General features: G+C 29.9%; 1 protein-coding gene across 1 annotated transcript; it reads left to right on the top strand.

The window, feature by feature from the left end:
- The first annotated feature begins 20,191 nt into the window (after positions 1–20,191).
- LOC136089033 (uncharacterized) lies at positions 20,192–23,221 on the top strand. The gene is made up of 2 exons (XM_065814549.1): positions 20,192–20,335; positions 21,099–23,221. The coding sequence occupies exon 2, from the start codon at positions 21,106–21,108 to the stop codon at positions 23,149–23,151; it is 2,046 nt and encodes a 681-aa protein (XP_065670621.1). The 5' UTR covers positions 20,192–20,335; positions 21,099–21,105; the 3' UTR covers positions 23,152–23,221.
- The last annotated feature ends 1,430 nt before the right edge of the window (positions 23,222–24,651 follow it).

Genomic DNA, 24,651 nt, shown 5'->3' with positions numbered 1-24,651 from the left:
TTTTTTTAGAAATAGACGATTGCGCCCCTCCACTTCGAAACCCGTGTCGTCGGCCATGCAAATTACATGAGAGTATAAAGAAAAACGATAAATGATAAGCTAGAAAAGTTTTGAGTGAAAGAATAGTAATAGTAATATATTTAAATAAGTCATCTTAGATAAAAAAACAAATAATTAAAAAACAAACAAATAAAACCAAAAAGCAATTGTATTTCAAGGCAAGTAAGTTGATATCAAATTTGAGAAAAAGGGAAAAAAGATTGCTTTCATTTGATTAAAGTTTACATCTATGACAAATAGTATCTAAAAAGCCAATATTTGTAGCTTCTAAAGCACGAATTAATTAATAAACGTGCAGCTCATCTTCAATAAAAGATGTACTGTTTGCAGCTGTAGAAAAAAAATACTTGTCAATTCTATTCTTAAATGCGTTAACTGACGAAACCTTTTTGCATGTTGATGGCAAGTTATTCAATCATTGACAATACGATTTGTAAAAAAATTGTGACGAGCATTATTATATGTGAATTCACGCATTAGGACGTTGGAAGATGATCTGCGAATCGGTAGAATATGCCAATTGATACTCTCAAAACCATTTTCTAGCTTAAACTGTCGGAATAAGTCATCACGTCTCCTTCGAGTTTCCAAAGTAATAAAATTGAGCCGCCGACACCTTTCAGCATAAGGTAATCCTATTAAATCATGAGGTACTTTGTTGCTTTGTGCTGAATTTTTTTTAGTTTCTTTGATTTCACTATTTAAGTAAGGACACCATATCGGAATAGCAAATTCCAGGTACGGCCTAACATACGTAGTATATAATTTACTCCAAAGCTTTAATCTCTTGATCTAAATGTTTTTTTAATAGGCGTGTATGATACTTATAATAAGCGAATATGATACTTAAAAAATATTATTATATTTAAAATATAAAAATATTTTTTAAGTATCATATTCGCTTTACGTGTTGCAACCTGTATGTGTTGATTCCATTTTATATCATTATATGTAAAGATACCCAGGTCTCTCTCCATATCCGTTGCCTCAAGAGTAAGTGATGTATTTCCATCATTCATTACATATTCATTATTACTATTTCCATAACCAAGGTGCATAACTTTACATTTTTGAACATTTAACTCCATTAGCCATTCCTTTGACCATTCTGTGACAATGTTTAAATCGTTTTGGAGGATCAGGCGATCAGCATCGTGAAACTCAGGTCTTTTTTCTTGTAACAGTTTAGTGTCGTCAGCATAGGTTTTATAAACTTATCCGTTAAGTCGTTTATATAAATGATAAATAATGTTGGACCAAATATAGACCCTTGAGGAACTCCACTTAGAAAATCGGTCCATCGCTAGAGTGTTCACCTAAAACAGTTCGCTGTTTTCTACTAATCAAAAATGACTCAATCCATTTTAGAACATTGCCATTAATCCCATATGCTTTCAATTTATAAAGTAGTCTACGGTGAGAAACTTTATCAAACGCTTTCGCGAAGTCCGAAAATGCAATATCGACAAAATTTCTTTTACTTAACGCTTTCATGATGTAGCCGACACTCTCCAATAAGTTAGACGTGCATCCTTTTTGTGACATAAATCCATGTTGATTATGTGAGATGCAGCTCGTTTTTTAAAGATATTTAGTTATCTGTTCCCTGATAATCTTTTCCATTACTTTACATGGTGCTGATGTGATAGACACTGGTCTGTAATTAGCGGCATCAAGACGACTTTCTTTTTTAAACAACGGTGTGACGTGTGACTGTTTCCAAGCTGTAGGTGTCGAGCCTTCGGACAGTGCTTTATTGTAAAGTAAAGTAAGAGGGTAAGCCATTTGAGCTGCGCATTCTTTAAGTACCTTTGAACTTTTCGGGTTCAAACCTTTTAAATAAACTTGCGTCGCTTCAAAATTAATAGTCATATCACCTAAATCCTCTTGATAATGCCTTCTCTCGAAAATATGTGACTGACTAATTTTACTATCATCAACAAAAACTGATTTAAAGTGTTCGTTAAGTCTATTTGCGATATGTATTTCCTCTGTTAACGTTTCACCTTTTGCATCAGATATAGCACTAATAGATATATGAACATTCTGTTGCGCCTTAGCATAAGCGTACACCCTTTTAGGATTACTTTTATCTGATGCTAATTGTGCTTCAAATACTCGAACACAACGTTTACATGCTTTCTGCACTTGGCTTCTTAGTTTCCTATATTCACGAATCAGTATCGCTGATCGCTAGTTAGTCATAGATATTTTGCCCAGTTGTTGTTTTTTGTTGCGTTAGTATAAAAACATTTTAAAAATGAATTTTTAGGGTTAGATTTAGCAGATTTTATTATATACTTTTAATGAAATTGATGGAGTTTTAAGAGAAAGACCAACTACTTTTCCATAACATTTAATAAGCTCTTCTGGAAGTTTTTCAACAACTCTAGATAATGCTTCTTTTGAGCTACCTAAACCTGATCAAATTGATTTTAAAAAATGAAATAAGTTCTGCTGATGATAACCCAATCAATTATGTAGCTAAGAATTCACCTTAATGCTCCATATCAACTTCCAACAGTTTTTTTTTATTAAAAAAAAAAAAAAAGGTTCGTCTGAACTTTTATTTGAAAGACTTGATGCAAACATGAAAAGTTTTATAAAAGCACAAGGTGAGACGGATAAAGTGTTTTTTTCAAAATTTCTTGAAAGTAGACCTAAAAATAATTCAACTAATAAAAAAAAAAAAAAGAGTACAGTATTGTTAAAAAAAAAAAGAAAAAGGAGACAAATTTTTTCTGATTCAATTCGAACAGAATTATTTCTTCCAGTGCTCATATTAACCATATTAACATCGGTACCTTGCAACCACTCTTCTGAGAAACTTTGATTACTGGTTTCACAAAAGTTATGAAGAATGCAGCATGCACTTAGTATTTTAACAGAATTTTCAACAGATGTGTCAATTTGTTTAGATATGCATTGGAATCTTACTTTAAGTCTACCAAAAGCATTCTCCACTACTACACGAGATCTACTCAGTGAAAAGTTAAAAAAATTTTCTTCTCTTGAAAGATTCCCACGATAGCCATTCTTCCAAAGAGTATGCAGAATCTCCTAAAATTAAAGAAAATATTTCTTTTCCTGCTATGCTTCTTGAAAAATCATTTGGTAGGAAACTTTTTTGCTGGCATTCTAAGTATAAAGAAGAGTTTTAAAACACACGAGAGTCATGAGACTTGCCTGTCTAACCAACAAGTTTATCTCGGAAAAGATATCTGATGTCAACAAACCTTGAAGAATAATTGAATTATAATCTTTGCGATTAATGTAAGCTTCTGGATTTTCTTTCGGTGCTTTAATTCTTATATGGCATCCATCAACTGCACCAACAACAAGCGGAAAACTCGACATTTCTTCAAATCGCTTCATAATTTCTTTTACCTCTGCTTCTTGAGGTAGATATGTATACATTTTTTAGAAGTTATTGACAATTGCATTTGTTACAAGTGAATTAATTGACATACTGTTGAACGACCCAGACCAAAAAGGTTGCTTATCGTTCGAATGTCAGAAGTTCCAGAGAAAAAATACAAAGTTACTGCAACTTTCTGTTCAACTGAAACAGTCTTTTTATAAAGTTAGTGTCTTTTGTTTTTATAAGTACAGCTAATTCTGAACATAAGTATATAAATGCTTCTTTTGACATTCTTTTATTCGCAACCCAGTCAAATTCTGTTTAATACTAATTCATATAATCAAAATAAAAGTTTTGAGATCTCAATTTTTTGCAAACTAACCGAGGTCTTGAGACATAGCTGAAGATAATTTGATTTATTAATTGCAAATAAAAATTAATTCGCTCGCGTCGTCTTCTATAATACTTTAGCAAATTAACTTTAGTTGAGAAAATTTCCAAAAAATCTTCATTTCTTAAATTTTCTATTTTGTTGTTGTTTTTTAAAAACACTTAAAAGTTGACGTGACCGAAATATTACATAAAATAATTTTTACTTGAGTTATCAAATTTATGTTCTATTCGGTTTCGTAAAAATAAATCTGATTTATTCTGGTGTGACAAAATATTTTTTAAATAAGTTTCAACTAAACACTGTTTTAAAAGCAAGTGTTATTAAAACTTGGTTTTGTTTGTGTGATTGGGGTATAAGTATGAATATTGTATAAAAAAGATTTAGGGAACAATACAAAAAAAATTTTTGTTAAAATCTTTCAAATTGTCAATTGCCGAATCATTGATTATGCGAGGAAAAAGGTTAGTCAGAAAAGGAAGACGGGGAAAAGGAGGCGAGGAAAAAGGTTAATCAGAAAAGGACGACCTTCAACATCAATTGATCTGATTTATAAGAAGAATGAGAAGAAGAAAAGATGTCCTGCAGCGCTAATTCCAAACAAACTCATTAGATATGATGGGTATGAACATTGGCCCGAGTATACAGATAAAAAAGGGAGATGTAGATATCCTGGTTGTAATGGTTTCCCTTAAAGTATTCCAAGTGTGATGTCCATCTCAGTTTTGCACCGACATCCAACTGTTTTAAAACATTCCATGAACCCTAAATTTTATATACGCTTCTCTTAATAAGATGTAAAATTAGAAAAGATAAAAAATTTGGGCTTTTCATGTAAAATAATATTGTGTCAGAATAAATAAACTAATACTTTATGCATCCGTTGTTGCCTGAAAGCAACAAACCCCAAATCGGCCCCAAAACTATAAAAAATTTATTTTTTGAAATTTGATTATTATATTAAGATAAATTGACTAAAGTTCAAAAAAGTTTTTTACACGACAAAAAAATAAAATGGGCTATAAGAGTTTAATGTAATTTCTGAACAATTATGAGATATTTTCTGAACAAGTTATTTTACAAAAATAAAACGACTTGTGAAGGAATGGTATTAGCATTCCTTTGCAGAACTCAAACTTGTTGCACTACCAAAGTTACACTAGCATCATAAATCAGACTATAATGTTTCTTCTTACAACATGACTATCATATAGCTCCTTAAAATTTCTCAATTTTGGAGCATCAATAATTTGCTCTGGCAAAGAGTTCCGGTGTTTCACTATACAATTTGTGAAAAAATATTGCCTCTGTTCGCAATGCTTAACCAATTGACACTTTAATCGCATGGCAGACCACGAGTACCACCAGCCGGTCCATCGCAAAAAAAGGAGGAAAGAGATATCGGTGGGTGATGCCAGTTAATGACATCAATCTTACTTATTATTTTAAAATGCTGTATCATATCACTTCTGATCCTTCTCTAAGTCAGGGTGGTAAGTCGTAGTTTTTTGAGTCTTTCATTGTAAGGCAGTTTTGAAATCGAAAAAAATTACTTTTGTAGTTTTTCTTTGAATGTTTTCTAAAATATTGATGTCTCTAACTTGATATGGTGACCATGATTGAACTGCAAATTCTAAATGTGGTCTAATATAGGTTATATAAAGCGATTTCCACAGATTTAAACCTCTGTGCTAAAATGCTTTTTTAAAAATTCCAAGTATGTGATTGGCCTTCATAGCAGCAGAATCTACTTGCATCTTAAATTTAAGGTTATCAGAGATGAGTACACCTAAATCTCTTTCAATATAGGTATCAGCTAACGTGACTTGTGTGCCATTGCAATCATACATATAGTATTTTTGATTTGATTTAGTTGATTCTTGACTGATATGCATGACCTTACATTTTGTTATATTAAACTTCATCTGCCAAATTCATGCCCATTCAACAGCTTTATTGATATCAGCTTGTAAAAAATCTACATCTGATGGTAAGCTGATTACCACAATAATTTTACTACCATCAGCATATAATTTTATATTGTGAGTCAAATTATCTAATAGGTCATTAATATACAACACAAAAAGAAGGGGGTCAAGGACTGATCCCTGTGGGACTCCACTAACTATATCTTTCCTATTTTGACCCGTGGCTGCCTTTTATTTAGCCATGCTTTAATCCATGCAAGATCTGACCACGAATACCATATGCATAAAGTTTATGTAGTTGTCTTTTGTAAGGCAGTGTATCGAAGGTTTTTTTTAAAGTTGGTAAAAATAACGTCAACAGGGTATCCTTGGTGTAAAGCCTCTGCGATGAGTCAAGAGTTTTTAACAAGTTAGACATGCAATATTTTTTAAATACAAATCCATGTTGTGTATTCGAGATGACACCTGTAGCTTCACAGTGGTGACCTCTCGGATAATTGCTTCCATTATTTTTCCAGGAATTGATGTTAAGGAGATTGATGGTCTGTAGTTTGAGGCCAAAAGTCTAGAACCTTTTTTTAAATTTTGGAATAACATTTGCTTTTTTCCATCTATCAGGCACAACACCAGTACTAAATGAATGATTATAGATTATTCTTAAAGGTAAAGCCATACTTGAACAACAATTTAAGAGAACTCGTGGGTGGATGCAATTGAATCCAGCGGACTTATTTGGATCAATTGCTATTAGTCTGTTTTAAATATGCTTATGATTAAAAAAATGTTCAGGAATTTCACTGCATTAAATTACAGTTCGATTTTTAAAATAAGGCAGCCCATCTGATGATTCTACAATAAAAACAGAAAGAAGTTACTAAAAGCAATGCAAATAAATTCGCCTTCAGATATGATTATTCCATCAGTATTTTTCAGAGCTTGTATAGAGTCTTTTGCACTTCTTTTTTTTTGCACATAGGAATGGAGTATTTTTGGAATCAGCTTTGCTTTTTGAACAATGGTCTCTTATTATTCCAGAACTGCTTTTTTTATAACTTTTTTTACTGATATGCTATCAGCTAATTTTAATTTGGCGTGAACATATCTCCAAGCAGATTTATATTTGGCCCAAAGGTCTCGTTTTAGACGAATAGCAGCTTTTACATTAGTTGTCATCCACGGTTCATGATCCAAAATTAGTTTAGATATTTTTTTGGGTATATATTGAGCACATGCTAAAATATATTCTTGAATATAATTATTAAAACTTCATAGCAATCATTTGCTGATAAGCCAGCAATAAATTACTCCAACTTACTGATTCATAATATGTTGAAATTTTCTCAAAATCTGCTTTTACCCAAACAAGTCTTGGTAAATTATTGGTAGATTAATTTACATCAGTACTAGAAATGGCATATTCACAGGTTATCATAAAGTGAGTACGACCTTGTGGTGTATGGCCTAGAGGTTCACCTGTTTTTAGTGCAAGAACACGGTCTGGCTCATCTGTGATGAGAAAGTCAAGGGTGTTTTTTGACTCTTCCTCAAGAGAATTTCAAAATATGGGAAAGATAAAAAGTCGCATAAGATGATTATTTTGAGGGCAACTAACTTGAACTAAGGAATATTTTATTTGGTCGCTTATAACCTATAGATGACTCCTATAGCTCATTTTATTCTATGGCTGCATTACAAATTCGGCCAGCAAGTTCGTAGAGTTTGTTTTAAAATGAATTTGCATTTGTGGATTCTTAAATTAGATAGCTGAGGAGGTATGTTTTTACTCTGTTTTGATTGTTTTATTTGATTCGGCTTTTGTCTTCGCTTCGGTTATAGCTTTATCAACTGTTGATTGTTTGGTGAAGATAGACCGCAATTCTTTGGCTGACTCTGCAGCATTAATCAACTTTATTTTATACATCAATTTATTAATTTAAAAGTTTTTATAACATTTATCTTTGTACGACTTCTCTAATTATTATCAGTCTTATTGTGACCTCATTTAGTATTACTTTATTCGTCCTAGTCTAACGTGTTCCGTACTTATTATTTTGGCAAAACATCACTGTATATACTACAGATTTATACACTTGTAAGGTTTGAATATATATAATAATACATATTTCATCTATTTACGATGAGTTAACATTGTCAATGATTATTGTAAAAACTTACAAACATGCATATTAGGGTGTCTAAAAAAAAAAAAATTAGGTTTTAAGTATATCCTGGTTATATGCATAAAAATGAGCATTTTTACTAAATTTAAGGGTTTAAGGACCCTTGGAGGTGTAAAAAATGAAAAACAGGTATTTTCGGATTTTTTTACATGGTTTTCCACGTAAATGGTACGTTTTCACTTCTTCCTCATTTATATATTTTGAATTTATAAATAAGCAAGCATTATTTTTTTAATACTATTATAGATTATTTAAAGTACATTTGAGATTGTTTAAAATACTTTAATTAAATCAATATAACAATAAAGTTTATGTTCTTTAAATATTATTTTTTTTTTTTTTGTTATTTACCTCCTCAAGGCCGAGAAGGCGACTACAGATGAGGAGGCTACTTAATAGTGGTTATAACCCTCTCTCAACTCTATAACTCCAAAACACGAACCTTGACGAACAAGGCCTCTGCGCGGAGAAACAAGTTGGAATATATAAATAAATAGTAATATGGAAATAAACAATAAACAATGCAGATAAATAAGCTGTAAAAAAAGAAATTTTAAAGATATGAAAAAAAAATTAACCATGTGCTAGAAAACCCAAAGAGACCTTTGTATCTTTTGAACAGACCCACTTTAGAGCTTCCCAATTACCAGTTGCCCACAAATGGTGACAAATGGTTTAAAAAAATATTGCCATATTATTTCTTCAAAGCAATCAAGGTATAAGTCAGGAAAATCAAATATTGGTTACTCCATGAAGAAAAAGGAGGGTATTAGCTAAAATGTTAACTTCCTGGTGCAAAATTTGAGATAAGTATTAAAGATTGTCTTGTCACAGAAGTATTAAATGTTTAGTGCAGAGCAAGTTTTCAAAAAGACTTTTTGATGAAAAGTTGGAGCATTAGAGATAAGATTATAAAGCTCAACAAAAAATGGAGAAAGAAAATAGATCTTAAAAAGTAAGATTTTCTCAATATGTTTATAATAGTTAACTGTTTTTTTATTTTATTTAAGCTATCAACCTCTTTCAAAGTTTTTTTTTCATATTAGATTGAACTTTTCTTCAAAAAAAAATCTTTTGATTCTCGAAACCGACTATTAAAAATACCAAATGAACCTTTTTGCATAGGCTGCAAAAATATTGTAATGAAAATCAAAGCTGATTGCAACAGATCACCTGAAGCCATTAAAGAGGAAATTGAACTCTTAACCAACAAAAATTCGACTAGAAAAATGTAGATAACTGAGGATATTGACACGATTTACTGAAAGGAGTAAGTTAGACAAAAAACTTGAAATGCTCATAGAGGATTAAAATTTATTGGAATATCATATTGTCTCTGATTCAGATACAGAACCAATAAATTTTGAGTCAAGTTCATTTAATGATACATTTTTCGATGTATCTAGTGAAGAAGATAAAAGTTTTCTGTGTCGTTAGCAAGATTAAAAAAAGGACCTGATTAGCTGCATCTGTCAATATCAGGGGATAGAATAATAAAAGCATTAAGTGAAGTCGCTACAAGATATCATCTTGGTGTAAGGGGTCATATAGTAATTCTTTCCTCGATTCTAAAGCATGCAGGGCATAATTTGAAAGATATTGTTTTGTCAAAATCAGGAACCCACAGAAATAGATTTTATAACATCAAAAACAAAGGGGAAGAAGTTAGAAATAGTTAAAAAAATGCTTTAATTGGTAAGAAACTCTTGCTTCACTTCGATGGTAAGTTGTGTAATAAATGGGATCTTAAAAATAATATTGCTATTAAAATGGAAAGAATTGCAGAAGCATGACGGCTCCTAAGGTTGATAATAATAGTGATATTCTGCTAGGAGTGTTCCAGGCAAACTCATCTAAAGGTAAAGATCAAGCAAAACAATAAAAAAAGTTACTTGAAGATTTCGAAATTGAAAAAAAAAAATTTGCTGTTTGTACTGGCACAACTGCTTCAAACACTGGTGCACATAATGGAGGAATTGAACATAATAGTAGGTATGTTATCCGGAAGCACATTGTGTGGCTCTTATGTTGTTGACACATATATTAGAGACACATCAGTCATTTAGTGAAAAAATTTAGTAAACGCTAACAGGAAAGACTAAGGCACCAAAAAAAAAACTGTTTTCAATATTAAAAAAAATTAGCCTGAAAATTTCAGATATGTTCTAAACATATTAACTCATTAAATAGATTTAATTTCAACATTTTTAAAAACAATTCTTACATGCATCAGATTGAACAAGAAGCTAAAGAATACTTAGGAAATATCATTACGGTGAAAACCTTTTTCAAGATGAGAACAGACTATATAACATTATTTGAACTAGGTTCTTTCTTGGGTAACAAAGTACCATGTTTCTATTTTCATCAACCCCCTGCATATCATGAAGCTAGATTTATGGCAAATGGGATATATTTAATAATGCTTCAATTAACTCATAAAAAAATTGAAATTTATGCCAGTGGAGGAGATAGAAGATGTCAACAAAATTACACCTTTTGTAGCAATATTTTACATTCCTTGGTTTCTGAAGTATTCAATCATGATCCAGGCACCATCTAATAATCTCAAAACTATAAAAGTAGCCAAAAGCATATAGAAAGAAGACGAAATACTAGGCAAAAGTCTGAAAAATTCTCTTTTTCGGCATACATAGTACTTGGCTGAAGATTTTGTTATTGTAGCAGAGCAGATCCAGGTATAACTAATGAAGAGAAATTCTTACTGATACAGAAACTTATTAATTATCCCTAAATCGCGGATATTTGTTATTTTAAAATAAAGAAACAAGAGATTAGAGATGATATAATCATTAACAAGAACACCCATTTGCACGAGTTTGTTTGGAAAAACAGCTGGCATAATGTTTTCATACTCGATCTTTTTATACAAAAAAATAGTTTTGGACTTCTGATGTAAAATTTGTAGACCTATATCCCAGCTTCAAGTTTTTTAAAGATTTTGTTTCAAATATTCAGTGCACAAGTAAATGCTCTGAAAAAAATATTTTTCTAGTGCAAAATTTCCTGACAGACAGTCATAATGAAAATCAGAGACAAAACATCATGGCAAGTGCTAAAGAGAAAAAAGTAAAGAATGAAAAGAGTGATTTGAACAGTAAAACTTCTTAGCAAAAAGTATTTTAGATTAAATGTAATTTTTTTTGAACTTTTAACAAACAAAAAATATTTCGAACCAAAATAAACCGTTTTTCTTTGGATTGTTTTATTATTTAAATATTAGACATGTTAAAGAAAAATCAAAATCTACACCCCTAACGCTTGCTGAAGGCTTAAAGACCTAAAATTTTGCATTTTTCTTTTATTTCAGGTATGTAACCAGGATGTGTTTTGAACCTTTTAGTTTTATGAAAAAGTTTATTTTTTGTACATCCTAATGCATATGAGTAAATAGGCATTATTCTCGTTAGTTTTTCTTGTGACTAGATATTTCATTAGATAAGAAATAGAAAAATTTATTTCCATAATCAGCTAAAATGATTGGATGAAAAATAGTTCTTATAAATTATACAAGTATATATTTGTAAACCTGCCTTTTCTCAATGCAAACACAAAGTTGATCCTAAGTATAAAATCCAACGTGAATCTAGACACATTGGATTAACTTTGGTTTATAAACATTTGATCAACGTTAATCCATTACACTGGATCAATGTGGGGTTATACACATTTGGTCAACGTTAATCCATATACATTGGATCAACGTTGATCCCTAAACATTAGGCAACGTTGGGTTTAGATCGAAAAAACAATCAACAATTGCGATGTTTTTACATACGTTGGACCAATGTAAATTTGCTAACTATATTTAATCACGTCGATATAAAGGATTTCACTATTATAAATACGATATAACTAACATTGGATCAACGTTGTATTCACATCGAAGAAAACAGTCAAAGTATATTTACATACGTTGGCCCAACGTAAGTGTGTTAGTTGGGTTACAATTAAAAAACCCTTTGAAGGCTTACTATAAGGTGCAAAATAAATGTCTCGTTTATTTCGCACCAAAAATCCACAACATTGTTACCAAGCCTCTTACAATTTATTACGTTTTTGATGCTAAATATAACTTTCTTTTACTAATTTTAAAGTTCCTATAGTAAAAAATTTCTTTGAAGTTAGTAAAAAAAAAAAAAAAATTGTTGTTAGGTAGGGCAAGTACACTTCTCTACTTCCCCTACTGTCATTTTATAGTGACGGTCATGGATTTATTTTTAAAAAAGTTGTTTTTTATTATTATATTCAAAAACATCTTGTTGTTTATTTAAGGTGGCACACAACCGAAAAAAAGCAAGTTTTTTGAAAAAAATCAATTTTTAGATTTTTGGGTATTTTGATTCTATAACCATTCCTTGAACATATAAAAAAAAAATTAGTCTCAAAAATGATATAAAAGTTGATTTAATATCATTTTAGTAGATGACACTTGAAAATAAATTCCCTAACAACGCCTTAGCAACCATCAGTCATAGGAGTTTTTCTGAATTCAAAACAGTAAAACACCATCACAAACTTGGTTTTAATTTGTTATACGCAGACTCTTGTTAGTTTTCAGTTTTAAAAGTCATAATTCAAAATTTTATTTACGAACAAGAGTGTTTTTAATCTGTTAATGTTAGTCTTTTATACTGTAACTTTTCTCTCATTTTATACCAAATAATTTAAAAATTGATTTCAATTTAGTTGGAATAAAGTTGTTTTTAAATGAATAAACAAGGAAATAAAACTAAACAAAATTTATCAAGAAGGATAAAACGAAAATGGAATGGTGTTGTTGGAAATAAAAAATCATCTTCTTCTTACATCTTATCATCGACGATGACATCGTCCATAACTCAAGCAGCAAGTAGCTGTTCTAGTGAAAGGAAAATCAAACCCAACTACTCGAATACATTTGGTTCTGGAAAAGATAACTATTTTGTTTTTATTAATTTTTCAATTCTTTAAGAACTTATAGCTAAAACTGCATGCAACAACTGCTTTCAGCCATTACTTTTAACAGATGTTGATTCCAGTAGAAAAGGATTTGCACATTTGTTTCAATTAAAATGTGAACACTGTGATTATGTTAAAAGATTTAATTCATCAAACAAATCAATAAATGCTAAATTTGATGCAGTAACAGCTAACTCACCATATGATGTTAATATTCGTGCAATAATAGCTTTTCGAGAAGTAGGCTGTGGTTATGGAGCTATAAAAACATTTTCATCTTGCATGAACTTAAAATGTATATCTGAAAATGGATTTCAAAAATTAAACAAAACTATTATGGTAGCTTATAAAAGTGCTTCAGAGAAAAGTATGTTATTAGCGACTAAGGACTCTAAAAAAGTTGACATTGCTCAGGATATACCATGTGTAAGAGTTTCAATTGATGGTACATGGCAGAAACGCGGTCACAATTCATTGCACGGTGTAGTTACTGCGATTTCTGGGGATAAATGCATTGATATTGAAGTTTTGTCTAAGTACTGCATGGGCTGTAAAATGTGGAACAGTAAAAAAGGAACTCCAGAATATCAGTGTTGGATAATTGATCATCAATGTGAAATAAATCACAAATCTTTGTCTGGAAGTATGGAGTCTGCAGTAACAATTTTTAATCGCTCGGTTAAAAAAAATAATCTAATTTATAAAGAGTTTCTAGGTGATGGAGACACTTCTTCATTCAAAGATGTCAAAAACTCAAACCCTTACCAGGATTTTGACATCACTCCAATAAAACTTGAATGTGTAGGTCATGTGCAAAAAAGATTGGGTACACGACTTAGAAATTTAGTCAAAGCACACAAAGGCACTAAAACACCTTTATCAGGTAGAGGTAACCTAACAGAAAAATGTATAAATTCTATGCAAAACTATTATGGCATGGCCATTCGTCAAAATGTCAACAACTTGTATGCTATGAAAAAGGCAGTTTATGCTATTTTATTTCATTTTACCAACTTTGAAAACCAGCAAATGCAACATCAGTTTTGCCCAAGAGGATTGGCAAGTTGGTGCAAATATTGGGCTCTAAATTATACAAATTACAAATCAAAATCATGTATACCTATCTGGATTAAGAATCTTATTTTACCAATCATCAAGGATCTTCAGGCTGATGATCTTCTAATTAAATGTTTGCATGGAAAGACGCAAAATGCCAATGAAGCATTAAATTCTATTATATGGTCTCGCGTACCAAAGCACACATTTGTTAGTAAGTCTACAATTGAAATGGGAACATACTCAGCAGTGCTGCATTATAATGATGGTGCTAATGGTGTATTAGAAGTTTTAAAATACTTTGGCTTGAGTGGAATTGTTACATTAGCTTCGTCAAGTAAAGTTGACAAAACCAGAATTCGACATATGAAGTCAAAGTCAACGGATAAAAGTAAAATGCAGAGAAAAAAAATAAGAGCAGTTAAAAAAGGTTTCATAGACAATCAGCAAATAAAAGAAACAACTGATAGTTACATCTCTGGTGGATTTTGATAATTTTTATGTTGTTATATATTTTTTTCTTATTTTTGCTTTTTTCTCAATATGTATTTTTTTAAACTTTGAAACACATTTTCTCATTAACAAAACAGAATTACATAATACAATTTTCAGGATTTGTTTATCATAATATAATACTTCATTTAACCCTCAGAATTTTCATAAAAAGTTATAGAAAGTGAAATATTGATGTTTATAGTGCTGAATTTATTGATATTTCATATATATATTAGGTGATTTTGTTAGAAATGCAATATTTCATGAAATAATTTAAATTATAAAAATTCCCACGGTCAAACAGGGTGAAATATGATTAGGAAGCTATGTTCAAAATTTTAGTTTCAGTAGTTGAGGCAAAATTAAGTTATTAGGTTTTGAAGATTTACTAAAAACACATGTTTTACAACCCATTTTTGGCCATTATGGATAATAAAATTAATTAAAAAAAAAAATTATCTGTTTTTTATTTTATTTTAATATAAAATAATTGTCATTAAAAAAAAAAAAATCAAAATTTTGATTATTTACAAAAAAACTTGTTTTCAGTTGTGTGCCACCTTAAAAAAATCTATTTATTATTATATTCGTGTTAATTCTGATAAATTAAAAAAACGAGCTAAGAATTTTTTTTTATATTAGTGCGTACGTCTTTGTATGGTTGTGTCTTGATCCTATCTCACTTGCATCGATTTTATTGATTTACGTATTTTTAATAGCAAAGAAGATAAAAGATAAAATAGCAAGTGAGATATGTTTGTTATTCAACATAATTTAATTTTTATTTTCTAAATGTAACTTTATTACAATTTATCTTATTTTGACATAGCAGTAGCTATTTAATAAAAATATAAAATAATAATAATAAACAAAATTAACCATAAGCGATGTTAAACAACCTTAAATGCTAATATGCAACAAAAACTGCCTAAAATCACGACGTCAAACCACGGCGTAAAATGACGGCGTTTTTCAATTTTTAATCTTCAAAATTTTGACTATTGTTTTATTTTTGCGGATAATTATTTACATAAAAATTAAATTATTCTTTTTAACTTGTTTTTATTTTTAAAATCCAAATACTTTTTTCCTTAACTGACAGCTTTTAAAGTTGAAGGCTTTCAAGTAGAGGAATTAATCACAGAAAAACGTGAGTTATACTTGAAAATTGACTTTTGAAGAAGAAAAAAAAATGTATACAGATTATTTAAGTTACCGAGCCAATCAAAGCCGGGACCAATACAGGTAACCCGCTACTATCCCTGATGCAAATTTGGTTCAAATGAAAAAAATAATAGATAAAGCAGACTTTTTTTATTGTTGATTAAAAAAAAATCAAAAATAACATTACACAAATTTGACAGTATAACAAAAAAAGCATTCGACTCAGGTGAATTATTGTTGATTATCACATTAAGCAGATTGAAATCGGCTGTTGTTTCCACGATCCAACAACTTCGAATACCACGAGAAAAGCTCTGTTTCCAATTCGTTTTGAGTGCAATTTTAGTACTTCAATTAAACTTAGCAGCAACAAAATATAAAACAGAAGCATATTAAAAACTAGATTGCTTGGTTCACTAACACGGCTTGGTTTTGTCGTGACGCTTTGTTACAAAACCAGACAGCTTGCTTAGTTTTTTCAAAGGATTTTTTCAAATTGGTAATATTTTTGGGTTGATTGTAATAAACGACCCAAAATTACATGCAAATTAAAAGCGCTCAACTTAAATCTAGATACGTTACTAGATTTACTATTGAGTTCCTTCGTCATTAAATATGTGAACATAACTACAATAACAAATACTTAACTATACTTAACAAATAATTAACTATACTTGCCTCTTTGGACATTTCTGATTAAGATACAACTGTATATAAATGAAATAATAATTTATAAAATGTTTGCATATTTACAGTTTCATATAATTTTTTATTTTAATTATAATAAAACATTGATTTTGTAATTACCCATATCTATTTTAATAGAGAAAAATAATCACAAGATTAATTTATTATTAAAAGCTTAAAAATATTCTTTACCCTTGACAAATTATCGGTTCAAGTTCATTTGTCAAAGCAATCTAAATTAAGCAGTAAATTGCTTCTAAAGCAACCTTTTTAAAGTTTTTAAAGCTAGACGGTAAACTAATTTTAATGATCAAAGTATTCACATATACACATATATTCAATACATACAAACACATAGATTAAAGTATTCACATACACATGTGTATGTGTGGACAATAACAAATACTTTGATGTGTATAGTGCAGTATACACATCAAAGTATTTGTTATTATCCAAATAATCTAAAATATATATTTATGGCAAACCTTACTGAATGATAAATACATTTATATAAAAAAAATAGTTTTAAGCAGTAGAATCACTTTATTATAACAAAGAAAGTATTTAATTATTCTAAATATCAAAACTGATGCTAGCTGCTATCAAACTTACAAATAAAAATTAAATTAAAATTTCATAAGTTATGATGCATAATCCAAATATTTTTTGTAGAAATAATACAAATAGTACAAACTATAATTATGAAAATTTCATTAAAAAATTACGATGTATAATTTATAAATATAAATACTTTTGAAGAATTTTAATGCAAAAAGACAAACAACACATATTGCTAAGCAAGTAATCATATTGGATCAGGGTAGTAACATCAGTTTTCGCCGTGTCTAGCAACATCTGTCCAACAACATCTGAAACTGTATTGGTGTCTATTAACATCTGTGCAAAAATATGTACATATTACAAACATTAATTATATTAATAACTTGGTAATAATATTGATATTATTTATATCAATAGTTACAGATATTAATTATATTAATGATATTAAAAGTATTGATTATATTAATAATTTATTAATAATAATAATAATAATAATATAAAAAGAATAATAATATTACTATTAATTGTAATTACAGATATTAATAATGCAATATTACAAATGTTATACCTTTTCAATTATCTAAGTATAGCTAAATCTGTTAAGAAGCAGTTAAGAAAAATTTTACTTTATAGAGTTAACTAATTAAAAGATAAAGGGTAATTGCGCTATTATTTATAAACTGATGTAATTACATCTTGAAAAATATTAACTAATAATGTATAATTTTGCCAGAAATTTCTACTTAAGCGATTTTTTGCAGATGTAATTACATATGGAAAATAATATTAACTATTAATGAATTATTTTAACAAGATATAGATACAGTTACATATATTTTAGATGTAATTACATCTCTAAAAAGATACTAAATAACAATGCATTATTTTAACCAGATATAGTCAAACATATTTTTTTTCAAATGTTTTTTTTTTAACATTTTCACTTACGGCAAGGACATATGATTATCACTATTATATGTATAGATAAATATATAGTAAAATATATATCAATATATAGTAAAATATGTATACAGATTATACTTTTTTATATTACTGTATTTAATATTATTATTACTATTTATTACTATTGTTGTTATTATTATTACTTATTATTATTATCATTATTATTATTATGCTATAATTTATACCATCATAGGTCTTAACACGTCATCAGTTTATAACTGTTTGTAAATGTCCCGCACGATTGTATATATATACAGTTATTATTAAAGTGAAAATATATTGATTTGATTTGATAATAAATAAACACACATATATGTGCACGTGTGTTGTTGTTGTTTTTATTGCTAGCTGGTAAAAATTGTTAACCCCTTTTTGCATAACTTTTTTTTATCTAACTAAACTAATGATTCAAGAAGCATTCAATGACCTAACATCCAAAAAAATATATTTTAAGATCAATTAATTGCAAAATAATTAATTGTATCATATATGATACATCATGCAGTAGTGGAACTTTATGAAAAAATTATAAACTAATGTTTGTTGCTATTCAGAGAGTTTATCTTGGAACTTGGACCTTGGTAGTTAAATACACTCAATAAAAATATCATTATAAATAAAAAATCCATTAATGGAAAGCTTTAAAACAGTTGCGGTCCTTATTAAGACACTGCGCAGTGTCACACTTTTCACAAAATGAATATGTTAAGGCGGAGCAATTGTCATATTTGCAACGAGCACGCTTTTCATTGAAAATAGGCCAATGTCCAACTTGATCAGACCGAATTGCTTCATAGGGAATGGCAATTTTTGGACCAACACGTTGTGTGATGTCACCAAGAGATCGGCGACCTGCTTTTCGTTTACGCGACACCTGGTAATTAGACAACAAATCTGCTACCGCCAATTTGAATTTGACAAGTGGAGTTGACGGATTACGCTTTTACCAAAGAATCCAGGCATTGATTATGGGCATATCAATCAAGAGGAAAAAGATCCGGTGATACCACTTTTTTGACTGAATCTTGTTCCTGTAATAGCCAAGCAGAGAATCAAGCAAATCGACTCCCCCATGTGCTTGTTGTAGATAGTGACTACTCCCGGACAGGAAATGTTGATATAGCACGTATCTTTTCTTGAAAATCTTCTAACCTCAATTGAAGGTTCACTTCCAATAAATTTGGACAGCAAAGTTACAACTTTGCTGTCAAACCAGGAAACTACCGATACATCAACTCCGTCAACTTTGGCAACATGTTCGGTAAATGCTCCGCAACCCCTTTGCTTTATTTCCTTATCTGACAAGACTGGGTAATTTCCAACACGGTTCCTACGTGCAGTTCCAACCATTCAAATTCCCCTCTTGAACATATAAACATTTAAACCAATTCTATTGAACCAATTGTCAACATACAATTTATGATTAACGTCATCGGGCATAATTCGGGCTAGACGCACAACAACGTTACTACTTGCCCCAAAGTCTGGTTCATTCTCAAGGCAAATGTTGTCACTTCTTCCACAGTAAACTTCAAAATTATAGCTGAAGCCAGAGACACCATTCAGAACAAAAACTTTAAACAGCCATTTGTGCGGTTTTTTAGGGTTGTATTGTTTGATTAAATGTCTCCCTTTGAACGGAATAATCTGCTCATCAACCGCAAAATTTTCTTCAAATGGAATACTTTTCAGCTGCTCATTTATTTTGTTTATGAGAGGGCGTATCTTGAAAAACTTATCGTTTTTGTCAGCAGAGTTGTTGTCAGCAAAATGAATAATGCTTTTTAATTTTTCAAGGCGGTTGACGGGCATAATATTAGCTACATGAGCAATTCCAATGGAAGACGACCAATAATCTCTTGTGCTTGGGAGTTTGACAATGGACATATACAAAACACATGCAACAAAACTAACTATATCTTCCTCTTTTACAGCAAATGGGTTTTTAGGATTGGTTCGCATGGAGTAGGGGAGAGTGGTACTGAATGGACCTTGTACTGAATGGACAATTTGAAAAATAAGAACTTAACAAGCGGTAAATTACTTTTTTTTCATTGCATATACATTTTATATACCCAAAGTCTCTTTAGTATTTTTTGTTTAACTTTATTCGTAATAATGCATTTATATTTCTATTTTGTATTTTTTTTAACTCAAAAGTAATTTTTTATCTTTTCAATTTATTTCAATTTACAATAAATTTTTAAGGTAAAGTTAACTATGATTAATAATGATGTTATAGATATATATTTTTTACTTTGTATAACATTAGATTGAAGGTTATATGATTTACTGATTGCTTTAATTAAATGGGTAATATGTGCATTTTGATAAGTGTACTGGATGAACCACCATTGATGGTACTGATTGGACCGGTTCATCTTTCTGTAAGAGTATTTATGGCGCTTCAGTATGTTACTTACTAAAACAAAATACAAATTTTTTAATTTAAACAAACAATGGAAGTGTGAACTAGGAAATACTATATATATAAAGACTATAGCATACTACTTATTTACATACCTTGGTAATAATTTAATCTGCAGTTTATTTCATTATTTGAATAATTTGATATGTCGTAATATTATTACGATATATTAAATTATTTATGTTGTTATTATTTAACTTCTTAGATTGAATGAAGGATAATTATTACGAACAAGAAGTAAGGATAAGTAAAAAAATTGAGTATCAAAATTTTTAAAAAACATCGAGAAACATTACGAATGTAATGAGACTTAATCAAATGTCTAAGTTTCTTGTAATAGAAAATATCTTGTATATCAAATTATCAGTAGCTTCTACAATAATATAAAAAACAAAGTAATAAAACCAATAATAATTAATTATTCTTAGTTTAAGTGCAATTGTTTAAATTGCAATATTTAAATATTGCAAATTATTTATTCTATTTATATCGCTTAAGCTTGTTGATCATCGTATACAAATTATTCTACATTCAAACTTTTATAAAATATAGAATTTTGTCTATGTTATATGTATATATATATATATATATATATATATATATATATATATATATATATATATATATATATATATATATATATATATATATATATATATATATATATATATATATATATATATAATACTACTATAGCACACACTACTATTATATATATATATATATATATATATATATATATATATATATATATATATATATATATATATATATATATATATATATATATATATATATATATATAATAGCACTGATGATTTTTTTTTATAATACGGTTATAAGCAAGTTTTATTCATTTCAGAACAATTATGAGACATCGTAAAGTAACAGCAGTAAAAGGTGATTGGGATCCCATTAATATGATCCAAGCAGTTGAGAATGTTTTGACAAAAACTTTATCTGAAAGGAAAGCTGTTGAGATATTTGGAGTCAAACGTTCAACTCTTAAAAGGAGAATTAAAGAAGCTCAACTATCACCAGATGGTTTAAATAAATTGCAGTGTGTTCCATATAGTAACAGTTCTATGAAAATTTTTTCAGTATCAGAGGAACACGAGCTGGTTCAATATTGTTTAGTTTCTGCAAAAATGGGATATGGTTTAAGTCCAATTAAGCTAAGAGCACTAACGTTTGAATATGCTCTCAAACTTGAGAAGAAATTACCACATTCCCGTCTAGGTTCTGCTAAACCTTGGGAAACAAATAAACATGCTGGTGTAGATTGGTTTAGAGCATTTTTAAAGCGTCATCCAGAACTGGTTATAAGAAAACCAGAGGCAACATCTATTGGTCGAATGTCAGCATTCAACAAACATAATGTCGAAATATTTTATAATAATCTGCGTAAAGTTTTGATTAAATACAAGTTTTCACTGAATGATATATGGAATGTTGATGAGACTGGTGTTACTACTGTACAAGTGCCAGAGCATGTTTTAGCAAAGAGAGGAGAGCGGCAAGTTGCGTCTGTTACAAGTGCAGAACGAGGTATCTTGGTAACAATGTGCAATGCAATAAATGCAAGTGGATCATCGATAACACCATTCTACATTTTTCCACGTGTTCATTTTAAAGATTATTTTCTGCGAAATTCAATTCCTGGTTCTGTTGGCACTGCCAACAAATCTGGGTGGATGGTGGAATCAACGTTTATGGAGTGGTTTAATCATTTTATAAAAAGTGTTCGACCATCTAAGGCAAACCCTGTGCTATTGATACTAGATAATCATGAGACACATATGTCCATTAACTTCATTGACTTAGCATCAGATAATGGTGTAATTGTTTTGACAATCCCACCCCATACATCACACAAACTGCAACCACTAGATATAGCAGTTTATGGACCATTCAAATGCCATTATAATCGTGAAATTGATAGCTGGTTAGTATCACATCCTAGAAAAATTGTCTCGATCTATGACATTGCAGAAATTTCTGGAAAGGCTTGGGCAAAAGTATCAATGCCAGCTAACATCATTAGTGGTTTTTCAGCATCTGGTATAAGTCCATTTCAACCTGATCGATGGAAGGATGAGGATTTTTTTTTATCTCAGGTTACAAACAGACCCAATCCTGAAAGACTCAACATTATTCCAGTTTTAATAGAAATTAATAAACCTAATTCTGGAGCACTCAACATCGATCCAGTTTCAGTAGAAATAAACAGATCCAATCCTGAAACATTCAACATCAATCCAGTTTCAGTTGAAATAAACAAATCCAATCCTGAAACACTTAACATCAATTCAGTTTCAGTAGAAATAAACAAATCCAATCCTGAAACACTCAACATCAATACAGTTTTAATAGAAATAAATAGAAATGTTAAAGACAACAAAAATGTAAGCAATACCCTGAATGTAGAAAGTATACGCCCTTATCCTTCTGCAAAAGCTCGTTTAGAAAAATCTAAAGGTGCTCGTAAAAAGCTCTCCTCTTCGATTCTAACTGATACTCCAATTAAAGAGGCTCTTCGAAATCAACAACTTCAGCGAAATTTAAAAAAACAAAACCTTTCTGAAAAACAAAGAGATAGTACAAATAAACGCCAAAGGAAACCAAAAAAGAAATCAAATAACTCTAAATCTCTGAAGTTTCCATTAATGACATATAATAATGATAAGGCTGATGATATTTGTGTTGAAAGAAGTGACAACGGTGTTAAAGATTGTTTAAATATTTGTGAAGGTATTATATCAAATAATGATTTTTGTGCTATATGTGAAGAAATGGGTCAAGACAACGAAGTGTGGTACCGTTGCAGACAGTGTGCAAGCTGGGCACATAAAGCTTGCACAAGTGCAGATAATGCCAGCCAATATGTTTGTGACTATTGTACTTTGACTATCTGATTGGTCTAAAACTGTATTAAGTAATTCAACTTATTTTAATTTTTTTGTCAGAAATATCAATGTCTCAACATACCGTTTTCTTGTTTTTAAGCTCCATTTATCACCCTAATTACTTTGCATAGTGTAACTTGCTATTCATTAAATAAATCAACTAAAATGCTAGTCCATTCAGTGCAAGGGCAGTAAATGGACCACTAAATAGTTTGGTATGAGTCACATTTATAGTATATTTTAACTATGTTCTGTTTGCGCACTGGCTTACAACTTCCAAAATAGTATTCAATATACAAGGATAGTTAGTTAAAATATCAATCTTTCCTTATAAATTAATTTATCTACCATAGTTTTAAAAATATAGATATTTATCTTATTTATAAAAAAAGGCTTATTTTGTGGTCCATTCAGTACAAGGGCCGGTCCATTCAGTACAATCAAAAGTACTGAATGGACCACTAAACAATTTGGTACGGGTCACATTTATTGCACATTTTAACTATGTTCTGTTAGCGCAAAGGGTTACAGCCTTTAAGGATAGTTCGTTAAGATATCAATCTTGTCTTTTGATTTAATATATTCGCCATAGTTATTGACAATATAAGAAAATATCGAGTTTATAAAAAAGGCGAATTTTGTGGTCCATTCAGTACCACTCTCCCCTACAATGCTGTCTGATAGGCAATTTCTTGAAAAAGCTCTTTAGGAAAAATCTGATAAAAGTACGACAGTTCTGAACCAAGACAATCCAATAACTCGTCCATTTTTTGTTGGTAGTTACCTTTAAAGTTGTGGTCTTCTTGTTTATTGGGAAGATTTTTAACTTTCCACAATAGCTGAGGTTTTTTTGCAGGCTTTTTTCCATTTTCACTTGGTTTGTTGGTAGCTTGCACCACTGCTGCACCGTATTTTTTTGCTCTTCCTAATATTGAAAGTGACTGATTGTCATTGCTGTCAGCATTCTCATCACTGCTATTAACTTCCTCACTGGACGAAGAAGATAGTGGCAAAAAAAGTTCGCGATCAGTTATATCTTCTTCATTGCTGGAATCTCCGCCTGAAGAGCAGAGATCTGTGTCGTCATCAACAAACTTGAATAAAACAGGTGCCTGTATCCTGTGGATACCAGAAGGCTTTCTGCGATAGAAAGAAGTTGGCTTGATTGCTAAAGATTAGAAGAAATAATAAAAACGTTTTATATCAAAAGATATAACAGTAAATCAAAAATATAAAATTAAAAATATTTTTTTAGATGCATGATGTATCATTTATGATACACTTACAAAAAGAGTTGATGAGGAATGAAAGTTGAAGAAAATAGGTAAATAAATACACAAGAGGACTACCAATATGTATAAGAAACTTTAGGAATTTTTGTGGGTTTATGATTGAAAGGAATCTTTCCCAACAAAATGATGTACTTACAATAATTAGTTGATTTGCTACCTGTTGCCATTTTGATAATATGAGAAATAAAATTGAAAGTCATATTCCCAAGAACATTTC

This window comes from Hydra vulgaris, chromosome 12 (assembly GCF_038396675.1).
Source record: "Hydra vulgaris chromosome 12, alternate assembly HydraT2T_AEP".
NCBI lineage: Eukaryota > Metazoa > Cnidaria > Hydrozoa > Anthoathecata > Hydridae > Hydra > Hydra vulgaris.
This window is presented reverse-complemented; position numbering and strand designations above follow the sequence as displayed.

Excerpts from the sequence above, each read along its gene's own strand:
- LOC136089033 (XM_065814549.1), top strand. The coding sequence starts at position 21,106 with ATGAGACATCGTAAAGTAACAGCAGTAAAAGGTGATTGGGATCCCATT.